We start from the raw sequence: 15,338 nt of genomic DNA, 5'->3' as shown, positions 1-15,338 counted from the left end.
GCAATCATTGATCACATAGAAGGTTACTAGGTAGTTTAAGAGTTGCCAGTTAATTGATTTCTCAATTACATTTTAAAAAGAGTAGAAGTAATTGCAATGGGACAATAATTGGATGGTAGGGATTTGTCACCCTTTTTTAGGTTGGAATGAGCAAATTTCCAAGCAGAAGGAAAAACACCTTTGAAATAAAAAAGTGAGAAAAAAAAAAAAAAAAAAAAAAAAAACACAGAACAGGAGTAAGTTCAGGAGCAGAGGTTTTGAGTACAAGTGGAGAAAAACAATCAGGATGTGGTGCTTTCTTGGCATCAAGACTGTTCCGAATACTTCTGACATCCTTTTGATGGAAACCACAGGAGACACTGAGTGGAGACTATTAGGAATTGGGAATGGTATGAGGTGGTTTATCAAGATCATGAATACATGAATCAGAAGAAAGTAGGATGCTAGCAGGTCAACGTTATCTATAACTGAAGTTGCAACAAAACTATCTGGTTTTTACAGAGGTTGAAACAGAGATAGGCAAAAACTGCAACCAATAGCTTTGGCAAAAGAGCAGAATACTTGGGTACCATCTGGTGAATATCTCTCTCTCTCTCTCTCTCTCTCTCTCTCTCTCTCTCTCTCTCTCTCTCTCTCTCAGGATAACTGAGAAATTTTCTTTTGGCTGCAATTTTCTTGCAGCAAAAGCCTCAGGCTTCTTTGCACCATATGGCTAGGCTAATGATAATAATTTGCAGAAGAAGCAAGTTGTCTACTCTGAACCTATTCAAAATCTAGTTTGGACTAATTAATAACTGCTTTTCAACTGCTGTGAACTTTGGTGTAGGCAGAAAATGAAACTGAAGATTTGGAAACAAGCCAATTACAATATGAAACATTCTTCTCTTGAACAGCCTTAGCATATTTACTGGAAAACCATAGTTTAGATAAAGGATGATTTTAAGGTGCAGTGTGAAATAAAGGATTCCATCCCTACAAGAATAATTCACTGACACAATATGAGCAAACGTTCACATCACAAGTTTTGAAAAAGTAATCTGACCAAGGAATATAAGAAAAGAAATATCACAGATCATCCCATTTTGCATTCTTGTAATGCCAAAAAAACACAAGGTTGGGAATAGCCATGAGATAAATGCTGGATTGGAGAAGAGAGCTCACCAAGTTGTGATCTTAGGTGCCTAGAGGACCACTCACCTCAACCGTGTACACTTAAAAGGGTTGTTTGTGAGAAAAAGTGCAAGTGTGTTGGCTGTGTGGTTAAGATTTTCTGGTATTCTAGTTGGTAAATGAACACTGTGTGAGATCATTAGTAATTTAAAAGCCTCAGCATCTCAAACAGCTGAGTCTGTATGACTAGAAAATAGAAGTCAGCTGCAATTGGGAACATTAAAATCACCATGGAAAATTACCTCATTGTTAGGAAAGTTGGACTGGAGAAAATCATGTTTCAAAGAGAAGAAGTCAAAGTGTTCCAAGTGATCAGTGGAATTGGGAGAACAATAGAGGCAATAGATGAATTTGACAGAATGTGGTAAAGATTATAAGCCAGAGAAAATCAAAAAGAGGTTCCAAATTATTAAGTCTCTGACAGGGAATATCAGAATGGACATATGTTACATGTACTGCCTTTGAAGCAAAAGGGATCATACAGGGAATAATTTGGACAACTGAGAAGAGCAGTGGTTGAATCAACCACTGCTCTTCTCACTTGTTGCTAAAACACTGCACCTTTTCTGGCAGAATCTCATAAGTGAGATTCTGTCAGAAAAGTACATGGGGTTTGGCAGACTGTAAATGGAAATGGACATCTTTGAGATTAGAAGTGAGCCTATGTATATTTGTGAAATGTATGAGAAAGTGGGGCTTAGAGGGGAACAGGCATCCTGTGTGTTATCAGACACTCAGCCTAAAACACTGATGGATCCAATATCTCTCTATTACAGAAGATTTAGGAGAAGTCCGGTTGGCCTGCCTCCCTAAAATCCACTCATGCACACCTTCTCGATGTTACGTCACTTAGGTGGCAACGAACATGTAGAGTGGTTCTCTTCAAGACGCCTGGTCAGCGTGAAGAGGAAAAGACCAAACCCTCCAGCATATGACAGCACAACAAAACAAATGGCCCTCAGTCCCCAGCAGCTTTCACTCACCCTCTTATGGCAGTGAGAGGATCAGAGTGGAAGCAGAGGGAGCTAAGAATCTCTAGGTACGACCAGGCTGCCATGCACGGAAACTGAACTTGGCCTGTTATAACGTAAGATCATTCGTTGGTGAAGACAGGATATTAGAGCTGGAAAAGGAATTAGAAAATGTGAATTGGAATATCATCAGTTTGGCTGAAACAAGAAGAAGAAATGAATCACTTACAAGTTTGTCAAGTGGAAATCTGCTGTACACCAATGGAAACAGTGAAAGGAGTGAAGGTGGAGTTGGGTTTCTGGTCCATAAAGATTTTAAAAACAACATTTTGGAATTCAAAAGTACATCACCAAGGGTGTCACGACTACTACTCAGGATTTCTAAGAGGTATAAGCTGAAGGTTATAATGATTTATGCACCAACATCGAGCCATGATGATGAAGAGGTTGAAGAAATGTACATCGAAATTGAGAGACTTCTAGATGAACAGAAACCTCACTACACTCTCATTATGGGGAACTTCAATGCTAAGGTTAGAAAGAGACAAAACAGTGCAGAAAGGAGAACTATAGGAAATTTTGGAATTGGTGAAACAAATGAAAGAGGTGAAAGACTTGTGGAATTTGCAGAATCTCGAGGAATGTCAGTAATGAACACTTTTTTTCAACAAAGGGTGAACAGAAAGTGGACATGGAAGAGCCCAAATGGATAAACAACTGATGAAATTGACTTCATCCTCACTAACAGAAGATATATCGTGAATGATGTTACTGTCCTAAACAAGGTAAATGTTAGAAGTGATCACAGAATGGTAAGATGCACACTTGATATAGATGTATGAAAAGAAAGGAAAAAACTGATTCGAGATAATAATAGAAAGGTCTTTGAGATAACAGAAGAGGAGAAAAAGCAGTATGTACTGGAACTTAAGAACAAGTTTGAGCTTCTGCAGACTGCTCAGGACCAAGATATCGACGAGGAATATTACAACTTTCTGAAAGTGATAAAGCCCAAGAAACCTATAGGGAAAAAGAAATCCAAAGAAGAAAAAATTAGTCAAGAAAACTTGTCATGATGAACCGAAGATGACAAATGAAAAGCAAGAAAAACACTGACAGGGAGAAAATTGAGAATACTGAGTTATGCAAAGCCATTAGAAAGAGACTCAGAGAGGACATAAGAAGATTTAACACAAGAAAAGTAGAACAAGCATTAAGGGAAAACAAAGGATTTAAATCAGCAGCCAGCAGCAGTAATACAGAAAGACAAATGATACCGAAACTGAAGAATAGTGATGGTGTACTTATAAATAGCAGAGAAGGCATAATTCAAATAGCAGAAGACTACTATAGAGAATTATACAAGGAACAGGGGAATGATGCCAGCAGTGGGGAAGATAGATTGCAAAGTAGCAACACATACGACATACCTGATATTCTTCCTGATGAGGTAGAACATGCATTGAAGAAAATGAAGAATCAGAAAGCCCCGGGAGAAGATGAAGTTACTGTAGAGTTGTTAAATTGGGAGGAAGAGAAATAACACAAAAACTGGCAAGGCTATTCACAAAGTGCATTAGAAAAGGTGTGACGCCTAAGCAGTGGAATAATGCAATCATAGTTTTGCTGCATAAGAAAGGAGATAAATCAGAAATTGGTAATTATAAGCCAATTAGCTTGTTATCCCACATGTACAAGTTGTTCACAAGAGTCATTACTAACAGATTAGAAAGAATACTTGATGAGAATCAACCGAAAGAGCAAGCTGGCTTTAGGACAGGATTCTCAACTATGGATCACCTTCACGTAATATTATTATTATTATTATTATCTACATGGTGCAAGGAAACCTGAGGTTTATGCTGCACCAACCAAAAAAAAAAAAAAAAAGAAAAAAAAAAAAAAATTCCCCGGGTTACCATGTGTGTGCATGTGTGAGAGAGAGAGAGAGAGTTAAAAGTAAAAGGAAATCACAAAGAAAAAGAAGAATGATGATATTCAGCTCAGGACCCTGGGTGTGCCAATCACAGCTAATGGAAATGAAAATAAACAACACCATTATGCCTGGCATTTGTGGATTATGAAAAGGCATTTGACTCCATACAGCATAAGGCAATGTTTCGGGTGCTACAAAGACAAGGTATAGATACCCCATATATTTTGATTTTGAAGAAAATATATGAGAGTGCTACCTCCTTTATTAAACTAGACAAAGACGGTAGGGAATTTAAAATTGAGAAAGGAGTTCGACAAGGAGACACAATATCTCCGAAGCTGTTTACTGCTGCCCTTGAGGAAGCTTTCAGAAGATTATACTGGTTGCAGAAAGGAGTCAATGTGAACGGACAGTACCTAAACCATTTACGATTTGCAGATGACATTGTGGTCATAAGCCATGATCCCAAAGAATTGAGGAAAATCTTAATCAGTTATGAACGGTTAGTAAGGATTTTGGACTAAAGATGAATATGGCTAAAACAAAAGTAATGATGAACAAGTATGCCACAGAAAGGGAAATAATGATTGAAGGAGCAGTAAATGAAAAGGTGGAGTTATAGAAGTGAAGAGAAGAATAAATTTTGGATGGATAGCATTCAGGAAATATAGTCACATACTGAAGAGCAATATCCCAGTTTGTCTGAAACGTAAAATAATGAATCAATGTATACTCCCCACCATGACTTATGGAAGTGAAACTTGGGCACTCACCAAAAGAATTGAAGAGAAGCTGAGAACTACACAGCAAAGAATGGAACGAATTATATTGGGAATCAGACTGTTAGATAAGAAGAGAAACACATGGATTAGGCAGCAAACTCAAGTAAAGGACATTCTTATCAAAACTAAAGAACTAAAATGGTCTTGGGCAGGACACATAGCTCAAAGACATAATGACAGATGGACTAAGAAAATAACAGAATGGTATCCAAGAGGAGCTAGAAGAAATCCTGGAAGACAAAGACAAATGGATAGATGAAATTCATGAGTTTGTGGGTAGTAAATGGATGGCCAGTGCTCAAAACAGAAGGAACTGGAAAGTTGCTGGAGAGGCCTTCATCCTGCAGTGGATTGAAAATGGCTGATAATGATGAGAAAGTGTTTGGGAGGTTTAAATCTTTTCGCAGTTAAATTTGCTATATTAGCTTGAAATTCATGGTGTATTCAGAAGTAAGAAAGTGTGGGAGGCACATGCTGTATGAAGTAATGAAATATTGGATATGGCGTACACAGGGAAAGAATATAATATCGGTGTAAACACACCATAGTTTACCCATAGGTTTAACTACATACTTAGTGAAATGGCATAGTTCAGATTTTATCTCATATTGTGGCTACCAGGTATTGCACTACGTGATACCAGGTATTGCACTACGTGATACCAGGTATTGCACTACTTCAAATAAATAATGCTTCTCTAGTAGAGGAAATTATTTATTTATATTTAATTTATTCTCAGTGGGCACCACCACCACCCAGACGCATTTCGGAGGTTGTTGGCTCACTCATCAGTGGGTGGGCAGGTACCCTGGTAATGCAGATGTGCCATCACGATTGCGAAGTTAATTTCACAATACGAGAGATGCCAAATGGTGAAGATAATGATAATATTTTGAAGACTAAATGCTCAAGGCATAATAGTCTTCAAAATATTATCATAATTATCTTCACCATTTGGCATCTCTTGTATTGTGAAATTAACTTCGCAACCATGATGGCATGTCTGCATTACCAGGGTACCTGACTGCCCACTGATGAGTGAGCTGACAAGCTCCAAAACGTGTCTGAGTGGGTGCCACCACTCAGACACGTTTTGAGAATAAATAATGGTAGTCTCCTCTACTAAAGAAGCATTATTTATTTGAAGTAGTGCAATACCTGGTATCTCATTGTGAAGGCAGAAACAATATGAGATAAAATCTAAACTATGCCGTTACACTACATATGTAGTGAAATCTATGGTTAAACTATGGTGTATTTACACCGATATTATATAGTAAATTTCAACTCATAATGTATTATGCCTTGAGCAGTTAGTCTTCTAAAGAGGGAAAAAATATACCCAGCTCCCTTGACATACCATGGCCTTCACAATTCCTCGTGCATACACACTACTCAGACTCCCTTCAGTCACTATTTGGAAGAGTATAGGCAGTGAGAGTATATACTAGCTGATCTGGAAGCCTCCTAGAGTTATCAATAGGCTCAGACCAGTGTACTAGTGACCGGCCTGTGAAAACCTTTTAGAGCTGCATCCTTGAAATATAAGGGAGATTGTGTCTTTCCATGATGTCTATCACAACTGCAAAAGGCCTCAAACATGCTGCATGATGGAAGAGATAGGGGAGGATTTGTCAGAGCTTTGTTTGCTCTGGAGGCTAAACAGGAGTTCCACCACTTCAAGCCTCCAATAAGCAAAGTGGTGGTATTGCACCAGTTGTTGAGAGTCATCTACCATCTAGTATTGCCTGGTTACACAGAGGAGTGGCATTCCTCTGTGTGGTGTGAGTGCCACATTTCAGGACTTGCACATGGGAGTTATACCCATGTACCCAGGTTACTAACAGTCCCACCATCATAAAGGTGCAAGCAGCGGATTTGGCTATCAGAGACCAACCGGACTTCACCAAAAATTAAGTTGAGCTTCACCCAAATATCGGTTCCATCAGCGTTTAAGACTCCCATGTAGCAAGCACAGCTGGGCATATCTGAGAGAATGACTGCAGCACCCTCAAGGACCAAGGATATTTCAGTTAATTGATCCAAGCTAGTTGTTGTCAGTGACTCTATTGTCAAGAAAACTGGTAATATATTGTGCTAAAAGGATAGGTGGAAAAGAAGCAGGGTATGTCTGAAAGGGACAAAAGTTGATGATGTAGAACGGATGTCATCTAGATGCCAATGTGTACAACTATATCACAAAAGGAGATATTGTTGTTGGCACTAATCACATTAAGTGTAGGAAATCTTTTTGCTTTGATTTGAAGTACTGGTCAAGACATCGAATTCGGACATTGTTGGGATAATAGAGATGTGGTGTCACACAGATATAAGGAATGCAGAATTTGAATATGGAGAGTATAATGTGTACAGAAAGGACATATGTATATGTATGTATGTGTGCCGTGTCTATGGTGGCTCTCAGATCAACATCCATCTCCACCTAGTGACACTGTGATGAAATATAGAAACTCTGTAAAAAAGGCCTGACGTTTGGTTAATGAATGTATATGCAGTGTTAAAGAATGTTTTTATAGTATGTGTTGTGAGTGTCAGGCCTCTCTGCCACCAGAGAGCCGCCATCACCTGGACAACTGCTGCCCAGTGCCTGTCCTCGGCATGTGGAGAGAGCCAGACCTGTTTCCTATCTTTTATTGCATCCACTGGAGGTAGTACAAAACCAGTGGTTATATTGACCCCATACTCAGGTTGCCCAGTACTGAATACTGCACTATCTTAACACAATCTGAGTACTGAAATATATGAGGCATTGTTCTACTATCTAGTGCAATAAAAGCATTGCAGTTGCATCCATTGGAATTAGTGCAATGCCAATGGATGCACTATCTTCCATAGGATGCCCAATCCATGGAAGGGGAAAAAAAAAAAAAAAAAACTACGACCAGTGGTATTTACATGTACTTAGGTTAGTATTCTAATGCCATTAAAGATAACCTTAACTAAGTTAGCAATTGTGAAAAAATTAAATTTGTGTACAGCAATAATAAATACTGACAAACATAAAATTACTATACAAAAACCCTAATCTTATAATGAGCATATATATCTGAAACAGATTATTCTGGATTTGAACTAACACAGTCTGTCTGAATAAGTGTTTACAAGGAATAAATTTAACCCAATTAAAGGTATTATTCAACATTATCTCTTTAAAGCCAATATCTTCACACTTATATAGCAATTGTGTAGTGGGAGCAAACAGTATCAAGTAAGAGTAAAATCAAATAGATTCAATTTTCCTCAAGTTAGACCAGTTCTGAAGGCCAAAAATTTGAGTGAGGACAATTAATATTCCCAAAAACAGCAGTCCAAAAAAAAAAAAAAATATATATATATATATATATATATATATAATAAAATAAACTTCAATTGCAAAATATTAATTTCTGCATAAGTGTTTACTATAGGTTTTAAATATGGATTCTGGTCTGGAAGGACCAGAAAAATATTCTGACACCAGTGAAATCCCAACAAGTCCAACGTACAGTATGGACAGACAGCATAGGAAGGGTGGCAGCGTTATGCTGTTAGTTAAGAAATGCACAAAATCTGAGGCAGTGCATCCAGTTAACATGGGTGACCAGTGCAACGTTGTGTGAGTTTGGTGTGACATAAGCAAAGATGACAGTAGGAGTGTGTTATGGCCTAATGACAAATGGGTGTTCATCAGAGGATGAGTACAATGAACAACTGTAAAGAGAAATAGAGTGGGCCAGTAAATCAGAATGTCTTATAATGGGAGATTTTAACTTTCCAAATATTGACTGGAACTTGTGAGTTGGCCATTCTACACTAGAGGATTGATGGATTTATTGATCACTGCTTTCTTTATTATCAGCAGTGATTATTCATGCATTAAGCATATGCAGATAAAAGAACCACTAAGTGGCAAGATCACAGTGTACTGATTTGTGATTTACTTAAAGATGTAATTATCATAAGGGGGAAAGATAAGGGTTTTTGATTTCATAAAGGTGACTACGGTGGGCTCAGACAGTTTTAAATACTATAAAGTAAAACCAACTGATGATATTACCAACCGCAAAATTCTAAATGGAAAGGTACTAGGCTTTTCATACCAACCAAGAAATGCACTTCAAGGTTTAGGCCTAAATGAATGTCACGTAAACTAATGAGACTCATGCCAGAGAATTAAAATGAAGGATACATATAAATTATCAAGCAACACAGAACACTATGGTAGATATATGCTGGTGTGTAATCAAGTCACAAAAGAAGTTAGGCAAGCAAAGGCAGATTAAGAAAAATCTATGGCAAAGGATACAAAAAAAAATAGCAAAGATTTCTTTAATTATGTAATCTCAAGGAGGAAGGGGATGAATGCTAGCTAGCCTGGAACCTAGCAGCATCACTAGCAGTTTCCTCATCCCATTCAGGTGCCCAGTGTTACCCAGTAGTACAATAAACTAAAGTTTCATATTTAATGTCATCCGAGTGTCTTCCTTATTCTTTTATTCTTTAATATCCTTCCCATAACATAACAGAATCACTGAATACTAATCACTGCTTCCTCCTCCCCAGTATAATACACTAAATATTGTACTCCCCTGTAGTACAATACATGATAGTACAATAAACTAAAGTTTTATATTTAATGTCATCTGAGTGTCTTCCTTATTCTTTTATTCCTTAATGAATTTTCAGATAATGTCCTTCCTGTAACATAACAGAATCACTGAATACTAATCACTTCCCCCCCCCTTGTAGTTATTTTTCACCTTGCATTGCACAGTTATTTTGTTCTTGGCACACAAATTCTAGAATTAATCCTGATTACATATATACATACCTCCTCCCAGCTGTCGGTAAAATGCTTTAAACCCTTTTCCTTGAATTGAAGCATCACTATAGAAATGAACTAACATTTTGCTACCAGAAGAAGTAATGACATGATCACCAGATTCTCTATGACAGAGCTTTGTCAAAAGTGGTGCTGATTCACTCTCTCCATTGTACACCTATGAATTAAAAGTCTACAGTTACAAGTATTGTCTGAAACTATGCTAAATCGATGATAAATAAGCATTTGATACCATTAAATAAAAGGGGTATCAATTATAATTCATTTGTACAGATATACAAGTGATATGAAATAACAAATTAAATAAATGTAGTATCAAAATATGTTCTTTTTTAACTATGCAAATTCTTGAATTGGCTAACTTCCCCTTTTCTTTTGGTAGTTTCTTCAAGTATTATGTACCTGTCTTCTGAAGTTGGCTATTTCATTTTACCACTAAGGAAATGGTTTTATTTTCCTTCATAGATAAATAGTGGTGTATTTTTCAGATTTCAAGCCTGTGTTTCCCTGTATTTATTTTGCTATTATTAAAAAAAAAACATGTTTCAAATGTCTTCAAATTTATCCTGGTTAATGGATTCTATTGAGAACTGAATCATGTTATTTGGGAAGGAAGAGCAGGATGAAAAATCCCTGCATATCATTGACAGAGCCCAAAAACTGTCTAGCCATGTCTGGAATGATCAGAGAACTTCGTGGATGATTGCAAAATTACCCCCAAGACCTTTTTGTTCCCCACTACCTGCAGCATGGTACCACCTAAATGGAGGGGTGGTATGTTTTTCTAGGATTAATACTACTACCCATATGCAATATTTTGCATTTGTCAATGTTAAACTGTAACGTTTCACTTCTCCAGCCCATATGCCTAATTTTTAATAGATCATGTTGTAGTAGCATTCTCTGAATGCCATCATTAATTACATTGCCAAACTTCACATTAGCAGCAAATCTAAACATTGCACCTGATATGGCTTCATCAATATTGCTAACAACTATCAAAAAACAGTAAGCAGCCCAGCACTCAACCCTGAAGGACTGTACAAATAACATTAGACCAAGAAGAGTAAAGTCCATTAAAAATCGCTCCATATCTTCTTCCACTCAACCAACCCGTGTTGGCATCGAAGCTAGTTGGGGGAAATTTTTCATTATATCTATATATTGTCAGCCTGATGTAGACCTAAATTGATCTGTTATCTATTTAGAAGAGAATTTATTCAGATTAATGGGTAGAAAAGTAATTATCTGTGTGGATTCAAATGCTAAAAATCGTTCAAGGTATTCTAGATTTACAGATATCAGAGGCAGGTTGTTGGAAGAGCTGATATCCTCATCAAAACTTGAGATCATTAATAAACCTGGTAATGAACCAATAGTACAGTCTTCGATTCAATATCTAATTGGTAAGTTAAACCAGATTGAATTAACAGCAATCACAGAGTGATTATTTTCAACTTAGGATGTGACAGACGTATATTTATTGAGCCTGATTCATCACAACCTAGAAGATTTGAAATCAAGTACGCTGACTGGGATAAGTTTGACAGATTTGTAAGGACAATTTTTGGTGAAATGTTACCAGATTAAGAGTTACATAAGATTAATGCATTTGATTTGGTTCAGTTATTGCAACAGAAGTTGTTTGATGCCTCAAAGGAGTCGATGAAATTAAAACAAATTAAACATACTCTGATGAAATGGTGGTCCTCTGATCTTACTGATCTCTGGAAAGAGGTCAACTAGGTGCATAAGAATTTCGAATGTCAGAAACTGTGGGATAATGAAGAATATACTGATAGGTTGAAAACTGAATATAAACTGGCAAAAAGAAAATACTCCGTTTAATAGCTAAGAGGAAATTGGATGCATGGAACACTTAGTCCAAACAACTGGTAATGAGGATCCTTGGGGTATTGTTTATAAGTTGTTTCAACAAACCATCTGAGGATGTGATAAGCTCTATGCATTTTGGACTCTCCGAACATCTACACTGGCTGGGCAGTATTAATGTTATACTGGATCACCTAGTTAATGGATCTCATTATCATGCAAGTGAGGTGGAGCAATTTAATCCTACTGATTGTTTAAATTGTAGTTATGTTAGTGATATTCAGGAGGAAACTTTTTCAATGGAAGATCTCAATTTAGCTATTATCAAAATTCGTAATAAAAGGTGTTCCAGTATGGCATGGACCTCTTTGATGTTGTTGTTGTTTGTTAGTTGTTGGCGCATCGGCTTCTGTGGTCATAATGCACCTCTCAAAGTCTTGCTTTTTTTCTAGTCTGATCTCTTGCAGTTGTTTTTCCAAACTAATTCCTGATAAAAATTATTCACAATGTATTTAAAGAGGAGATGGGGTTCAATTGTACGCACAAATTTGAGATGCCTTTTTTTTTGTCTAGATATGTTTATAAAAGCTTATTAATTTTAGATAGTGAAAGATCTCTTGTATATTATTTAATTCACTAAAAATATTTTTCAAAGCAGGGGTACCTTGAATTTTTGTTACAGACTTAAAAGCTATTTTTCCTTTGTAAAAAGCTATTTTTCTTTTGTCTGGTAGTAAATGTTTAATTGTTTGTTGTATATAGCAATTATTACACCGAGGCAATTCTTTGGCTCTAAGTAGATGGGAACAGGTAAAATATGTATGTCCTATCCTCAACCTGCAAGGGTTACTTCTTCTTTTCGGACTTCTCTTTCACTGGATTTCCACTTCTTTAGATCTGGTTTAATTGGAAAGAGTTTATTATAAGTTTTGTTCACTCCATATTTTTTTCCACTCTTCCTAACTGTTCACTTTGATGCTGTGGTATAGCTAAGGTTTTTGGGCCCTTAGGCAAGAAATCATTTTGGGACCTTATTTTTATTAAAATAAATTAGGGGCCCCTAATTATTTTATTAAAATAAAATAATTAGGGATAATATAAAAAAATGTTAAATCATTTTAATAACATAAACATGGATTTTATTTACGATTTCTTTATAATTTTATTATCTATATAATATCGGTGTAGATACACCATAGATAACGCTTAAGAAACTAGGATGGTAGTTTGTGTGGGGGGCATCATTTGCTCTGTATCGCATATTGTGCCCTTTCTTCACAACGAGTTTCCATGGTATTGCACTACCTTGAATAGCATTAGCAGAGGCATTTGATGCAAGAAAGCAAGCTTATGCAGCATCAGCCAAAAAAAAAAAAAAAAAACCCACTTCCACTTCACCCCTCTGTTCGTTCAAAATACCTGTCCAGCTGAGCCTTAAACTTATTTAGTCTATCAACCTCCACCACAAGGGATGGAAGTCTGTTCCACCAACCAACCACCCGCTGGCTAAAGGCAAATTTCCGCACGTCTATCCTACATCTGTCTTTCCTCAATTTGAATTTATGCCCTCTCAGGTGATTTTTCTGAGCTAGAGGAAGAATCCCATCAGCATTGAGTATGCTTAAACCATTCAAGGCTTTATACACCTCTATCAGATCACCTCGCTGGTACCTAGTCTCCAGACACTGTAATTTGCAAAACTTAAGCCTTTCTTCGTAAGAGCACCCCTTTGTTCCATTCACTAATCTTGTTGCCCTTCTCTGTACTCGTTCCAGCAGCTCTACATCCTTCTTGAAATGAGGCCTCCAGACCTGTATACAGTACTCTAGGTGTGGCCTGACCATTGCCTTATACAATGGAATAATCACCTCCTTAACCCTGCTAGAAAAATTCCTGTATATCATTGACAATACTCCATGAGCTACTCTTGCAGCCCATATGCACTGCTCAGAGAACTTCATATCTGCCTGCACAACCTCCCTCAAGTCCCTTTCATTCTCTACCACTGTCAGTGTAGTACCACAGAGTTGATACGTTGCTCTGGGGTTGCTGTTTCCCATGTGTAGTACTTTACATTTGTCAATGTTAAACTTCATTTGCCACCTCTCAGCCCATCTGCTCAACCTTTCCAGATCCTGTTGCAGCAGCATAGTGTCAGTAGTGTCCTTGACAACCCTGCCAACCTTTGTATCATTTGCAAACTTGGACATTAAGCTTGATATACCATCATCAATATCATTTATAAATACTGAAAACAGTAATGGACCCAACACTAAGCCCTGAGGGACTCCACTAATAACATTAGTCCACGATGAGCAGTGTCCATTGATTACCACTCTCTGTCTTCTCCCCCTCAACCACCCCTTTATCCATAGCAGCAATTTGCCTCCAATGTCACACTGCTCCAATTTGTGTAGCAGTCTTCCATGTGCAACAGTATCAAAAGCCTTTTTAAGATCCAAGTATATAATATCAAAGTTATTCCCTGCATCCAGTTCTTTTGTGACTGCATCATAGTATCCAATCAAGTTGGTCAAGCAAGACTTCCCCTTAACAAAACCATGCTGTGTCTGAGCTATAACTGAAGTCTTGTCTAAATGATCCTGCAGTGCTTCTTTAACCAGTGCCTCCATTAATTTTCCTGGAACAGAAGTTAAGTTCACAGGTCTATAATTACTTGTGTCAGCCTTTGATCCTCCTTTGTGAATTGGGGTCACATTTCCACATTTCCAGTCTATGGGTACCTCCCCTGAGTCCAAGGAAGCTCTCATAATTATGGCTAAGGGTTTGCTTACTTCCTTTGCTGCCTCCTTTAATATAACTGGATAGATCCCATCCACCCTGGGTGCCTTTCTTGTGTTTATCTTCAACAGTTTCTCCTCCACTTTACTCCCAGTTATTTCAAGATTCTGTAGCTTACTGCTAGAGTTGAATACACCTCTGGCATTCCCCTTGCTGAATAACTCCTCATGTGTGAATGTCGATGCAAAATATTCATTTAGTTTGTTAGCTACCTGAGCAGGATCATCAACAGTTGACCCATCAATATCAAGTGGACCAATCTGATTCATCCCCTTCCTTCTATAGTTTACATAAGTAAAGAACTCTTTGATGTTTTTCTTTGCATCCCTTGCCAAGGATTTCTCGTAATCTGCCTTCGCCTGCCTAACCTCCTTTGTAACTTGGTTGCATATCAACTTGTATCTATCATAGGCTTCTGTGTCATGTGTTAATTTGTAAGTATCCCATGCATTTTTCTTCTCTGCCATATGCCTCATTAGTTCATCTGACATCCATTTTGGCCTAAACTTTGAACAATATTTCTTAGTTGGTATGTAAAGCCTAGTAGCTTCCAAATAAGTTCTTTGAATGCTTCCCATTTTGAATTTGCTGTTGGTAACATCATCAGTTGGTCCCACTGTATAGAATTTAAATACTGTCTCAGTCCATCGTAGTCGCCTTTACGGAAGCAATAACCCTTCCCTTTACCCCTAATGGTAGTTACCTCTTTTAGTAAATCCCACTTCAGCACACTGTGATCACTGCCACCTAGTGGTTCATTTATCTGCAGATTCTTAATGCATGAAGAATCACTGCTGATAATCAAATCAAGAGTATTACTCCCTCTAGTTGCCTCCCGAACATGCTGATGTAGAAAACAATCATCCAATAAATCCACAAAAGCCCTGCTAGTGTGTGAATAACCAGCCCCCAAATTCCAGTCAATATCTGGGAAATTAAAATCTCCCATTATAAGACTCTCTGATTTACTGGCCCACTCTATTTCCCTGTACAGTTCCTTA

At 37.5% G+C, this 15,338-nt stretch overlaps 1 protein-coding gene across 1 annotated transcript in view; it reads right to left on the bottom strand.

Moving 5' to 3' along the window:
* The window catches only part of LOC150088287 (cubilin-like), a 1,623,406-nt gene that overhangs the window by 1,235,289 nt on the left and 372,779 nt on the right, over positions 1–15,338 (bottom strand). The window contains exon 11 of the mRNA XM_090370104.1: positions 9,691–9,859. Coding sequence (XP_090226230.1) covers positions 9,691–9,859 — 169 coding nt within the window. The remainder of the gene's footprint in view (positions 1–9,690; positions 9,860–15,338) is intronic.

Source organism: Mastigoproctus giganteus, chromosome 3 (assembly GCF_048544385.1).
Source record: "Mastigoproctus giganteus isolate SK-2022 chromosome 3, ASM4854438v1, whole genome shotgun sequence".
NCBI lineage: Eukaryota > Metazoa > Arthropoda > Arachnida > Uropygi > Thelyphonidae > Mastigoproctus > Mastigoproctus giganteus.
The sequence above is the reverse complement of the archived record's forward strand: the minus strand, read 5'-3'. Positions and strand labels throughout refer to the sequence as shown.